Source organism: Cibotium barometz, chromosome 12, assembly GCF_041138505.1.
Source record: "Cibotium barometz isolate CiBa-2024 chromosome 12, ASM4113850v1, whole genome shotgun sequence".
Lineage (NCBI taxonomy): Eukaryota > Viridiplantae > Streptophyta > Polypodiopsida > Cyatheales > Cibotiaceae > Cibotium > Cibotium barometz.
This window is the reverse complement of record NC_141057.1, coordinates 15,361,263-15,365,521: the sequence shown is the minus strand read 5'-3', so window position 1 is coordinate 15,365,521 and position 4,259 is coordinate 15,361,263. Positions and strand designations below refer to the sequence as shown.

The window sequence follows — 4,259 nt, the reverse complement described above, 5'->3', positions numbered from 1 at the left end:
CATGAGAAGGTAACAGTGAATAGTCTTAGCAAAGGTCAAGAAGGTGATAAATGAGAAAGAAGAGCTATAAAAGGAGAAGCAATACTTAGAAAGATAGCTACTTGAAGCACAACAAAGAGCCCAATAATTAAAAATCAACTTGTAGGAACTAGAGTCAAAGCATAGAGACCCCATTCATTTAACGTTAGTAGCTAATGGTCCCATGCCACCACCCCTTTTTGATAGCATGCCACCACCCCTTTTTGATAGCATGAAAGTCTTTCTTCTATCCTTTAAACAAATCATCAACAACTTCAATAATTGAAGATAATTATAATTAATTTAAGTAAGGTAGCCAACGGTCGCATGCCACCACCCCTTAAATTTTCCCTTTTGCATTTCCTTGATGTAGCATAAAATCTTTCTTTGCTCCTTCAAGCATATCATTAATATTTTGAATTAAATTTTAAATAAAGATAATTATAATTAACTTTTTATGAAAAGTAACATGAAAGACATGTTTGAAAAAATATTTTATCTCCTTCACCCACATTAATTAGTTTACATCTTAATAATTAACACTTTGCTTTGTGTTGAGCGTGCACATGCAACATGTTTACATGCCACCACCCCTTAAATTTTCCCTTTTGCATTTCCTTGATAGAGAATAAAATCTTTCTTTGCTCCTTCAAGCATATCATTAATATTTTGAATTAAATTTTAAATAAAGATAATTATAATTAACTTTTTATGAAAAGTAACATGAAAGACATGTTTGAAAAAATATTTTATCTCCTTCACCCACATTAATTAGTTTACATCTTAATAATTAACACTTTGCTTTGTGTTGAGCGTGCACATGCAACATGTTTACTAGCATCCAACAATACAAAGTAGGATGTTTTGCCTACTCCTTAGGGATCACAATAATGTTCACTGCACTGAGACTTTTACTGATTCAAATGCTCATGAGTCACAACACTTAGCTTCCCCTCATAGTTGATCGATTGATGCATCCTTTCACAAATAGGGTTTCACATCTTTACCCTTGTCAAACTAATTATCATGCTTTACAATCAATGAAAACTCTTGGGCAACCTACTTACCTACAATATAGCTCTCTCAAAGTTCTAGGAAAACATTTTTTTAACTAGTCAAAAACAAGGGGAGTCTTGACATGGTGTGATTTTTCTATTTAAAAAAATATATTAACTAGCTTTATAACTTAAACTGCTAAAATCTTAGCTTTTAATTCCAAGGCTAATCAAAATGTCAACTAGTTTTGGTCACTCTCAACCGCACCAAAAAATAAACTAAAGAAGAGTTTGACACCTATCAGGCTTATACAATACCTTCAGGGCCTTGGCATATAAAAATTCAGTAGGGAATAAAATCGAGATTGTTAACATGAAATGCTAGTGGACATATAAGGGAGACTCCCCATTCACAACGAGAGATGTATCTTCCATGCGCTACCTGGCCCCCCCTTTTTTCGGGTTCTCGGTGAAAAACAAGGGGGTTAAGGTCTTTGCATACACCTAGTAAAGGGGGTTAAGGTCTCTGCATACACCTAGTAAAGGGAGACTCCCCATTCACAAGAGATGTATCTTCCCTGCCCTTCCCCCCTTTTCGGGATCTCATCAATGAAAAACAAGGGGGTTAAGGTCTTTGCACAGACCTAGTGAAGGGAGAGAATCTCTACAAAACGGGGAGATCTCTCCCGCCCATTCTGATGAATGGGGAGTCTCCCCCGTCCATCTCCCCGCCCACTCGAGAAAAGGGGGAAAGAATTCCTCGAGAAGTGCCACACTCATGACTCGAGAGCAAGTGTTCACATTGATGGGTGGGGAAGATCTTTGTGAAGGTCCCTAGTTTCTTGAAGTGCCACGCTCAGGGCTCGAGAGGGTTCTCCCCCACATACATAAGATTTATGGGTCAAGCTTTTGAAGAGGGTATCTAGATTTTTTTTTATTTTTTTTTTGAAGGTACAGGAAATTTTTAGAAACACACACACCGAGCCTCCATGAGGTGGAGGCGGCCTCGCCGGGATGAGGGCTGGCGAACCCATCGTACATGCTTATAATCAACCCGTCAAGGGTAAGTACCTAACGAGGCCCCACCCAAGACCTTGGGAGTAGAGTCCAACTCTCTACCGGATGAGCTAGCACTCGTTGGTAGGGTATCCAGATTTTGTCAACAAAGGCCGCTTACCTTTCTAAGGAAGAAAGTAAATGAGGGCAACGTAGTGTGCAGCTACTACGGAGGCCATTTTCAACAAGATCACGCTACGTGTAATAAAGCAAGTGGTCAAGTGGACGAAGTCAACTGCAATTTGATGCACCGATTGAAATGCGCTCAGCGGGCAGCGCATACTCTCTCTCTCTCACACACACACACACACAGCGCCATGACTAGAGTCCAGCGACTGTAGGTAGCGAGAGCTGCGAGAGCGAGTCCCTCGCCTTCTGCAATCGCCTCCCGATGCTCATGCAGCGCTGCCGCCCTCTTCAACCCCTTGGCCACGGTTCAACGGGCGTTGTCTTCCTTGCCCAGCTTCTCTCCGACACTACCCGCGATCACATCAATCAAATGCCGCCCAGCTCCGACACTACCGACGAACACAAACGTCAAACTCCCTTGGTGGCCATCAAGGCCTTCAGCAAGGCGCGTAAAGGGTGTCTACAGCGCTCTCACAACGAAGAGCAGGTCCTCTCCAAGCTCACCAATCAGGCCGCTCCCCACCCTTTCCTGCCCTCTCTGCACGCGTCTTTCGAAGACGCTGAGTTCCGGTATCTTGCGTTGGACTACTGTTCGGGAGGAGACCTGAGCTCGCTTCGCTACACACTGCCGGACAAAAGGTTCTCCTGCGCGGCCATCAGGTACATCAAATCTCTACACATACGTTTCTCTGAGGGCGTTGCTCTCTCTCTCTCACAGCCACACACATACTTGTGCAGGTTCTATGCAGCGGAGATCGTAATGGCCCTCGAGCACCTGCATCAGGAGGGCGTTGTCTACAGAGATCTCAAACCAGAGAACATCTTGCTGTCCTTCAATGGCCACATTATGCTCACCGACTTTGATCTCTCAGCTGTATTGGCCCCCAAAACCGAGTCATCGCCGTTGCCCGAGCAGTCTCCAATGGAAAGAAGATCAAAATCACACAAGCTGCAAGCTACGTCAGGCGGCAGCCATCGGGTGATGCCGGATGCAAGCTGCAATGTGGAGCCGGACAAGGGCGTGACGAGATGCCATTCATTCGTGGGCACAGACGACTATGTAGCGCCGGAGGTGATCCAGAGCAAGGGGCACGAGTTCGCCGTGGATTGGTGGGCGCTTGGCATTCTACTGTACGAGATGGTGTATGGCAAGGCGCCATTCAAAGGACTCAGCAGCAGGGAGACCTTTCGAAACATCATTCACAAGGAATTAGAGCTCTGCGGGCTGTCAAGCCCACTACGAGATCTCATCAGCAAGCTGCTGGTGAAAGAGCCTCAGCGCAGGTTGGGCTATTGCCGCGGCGCCGCCGAGATCAAAGCTCACCCTTTCTTCCTAGGCGTCCAATGGGAGGCTTTGCAGGATGTGTTAAGGCCACCTTTCATTCCCCTCGCGCCGGACGTCTTGGAAGCTCCCCACCATAAGCCTTTTGACTTGAGGGCTCACTTGCTAGAGGTTGAATGTACTCGTATCGAAGAAAGGGCGAGGAAAAAACTAGCTAGAAAGCTTTTCCTTGAGCCTTGAGGGAACCCACTACCTAGCTCGATCTGATTATTACCTAAATTGGAAAAAGTCTCCCCTACAAATCATAATTCATGATATGCTTTACTAACGAATTCCCAAATTTAATTAAAACCCCTATGATGCCCTTATTTTAAGGAATAAATTTTGGTACATTTTAGTTGTAAAAATTGCATTTGGTAATGAAAGTCGATCGAATTGAGGAGATGTTTCTATAGTAAAAGGTAGGTTTTCTTACACATCCAGGAGATGTTCTTGTATGGTAAAAGGTTTTTTTTCGCATGCCCTTTTGAAGGATACGATGTGAAGAGTGGACAAAGAGAAGATAGCAACATGAATCGATTTGAATTATTCACTTTTTGATATTTTTTAAAAAGCTTTTGTTGTAATCGTTAACATTTGCTCAGGTTGTTTCAGGCTTTCAATGGGAAAAACCTTCTAAAATTTTCCTTCAAAAAAGAATGTTTTGTATTTGTGTGGCACTCATCTTTCCTCTCTCTCTCTCTCTCTCTCGGAAAAACCTTCTAAAATTTTCCTTCAAA

The 4,259-nt window shown here is 43.6% G+C and overlaps 1 protein-coding gene across 1 annotated transcript; it reads left to right on the top strand.

Annotated features, from left to right (window-relative positions):
• The first annotated feature begins 2,369 nt into the window (after nucleotides 1-2,369).
• Nucleotides 2,370-3,989, top strand: LOC147633112 (serine/threonine-protein kinase UCN-like). Its single transcript, XM_086805800.1, has 2 exons — nucleotides 2,370-2,858; nucleotides 2,937-3,989. The coding sequence occupies exons 1-2, from the start codon at nucleotides 2,461-2,463 to the stop codon at nucleotides 3,718-3,720; spliced, it is 1,182 nt and encodes a 393-aa protein (XP_086661926.1). The 5' UTR covers nucleotides 2,370-2,460; the 3' UTR covers nucleotides 3,721-3,989.
• The last annotated feature ends 270 nt before the right edge of the window (nucleotides 3,990-4,259 follow it).

Bases quoted from the DNA above. Each gene is read 5' to 3' on its own strand.
- LOC147633112 (XM_086805800.1), top strand. From the start codon at position 2,461: ATGCTCATGCAGCGCTGCCGCCCTCTTCAACCCCTTGGCCACGGTTCA. The intron at 2,859-2,936 runs GTACATCAAATC...ATACTTGTGCAG, and splicing joins TTCTCCTGCGCGGCCATCAG to GTTCTATGCAGCGGAGATCG.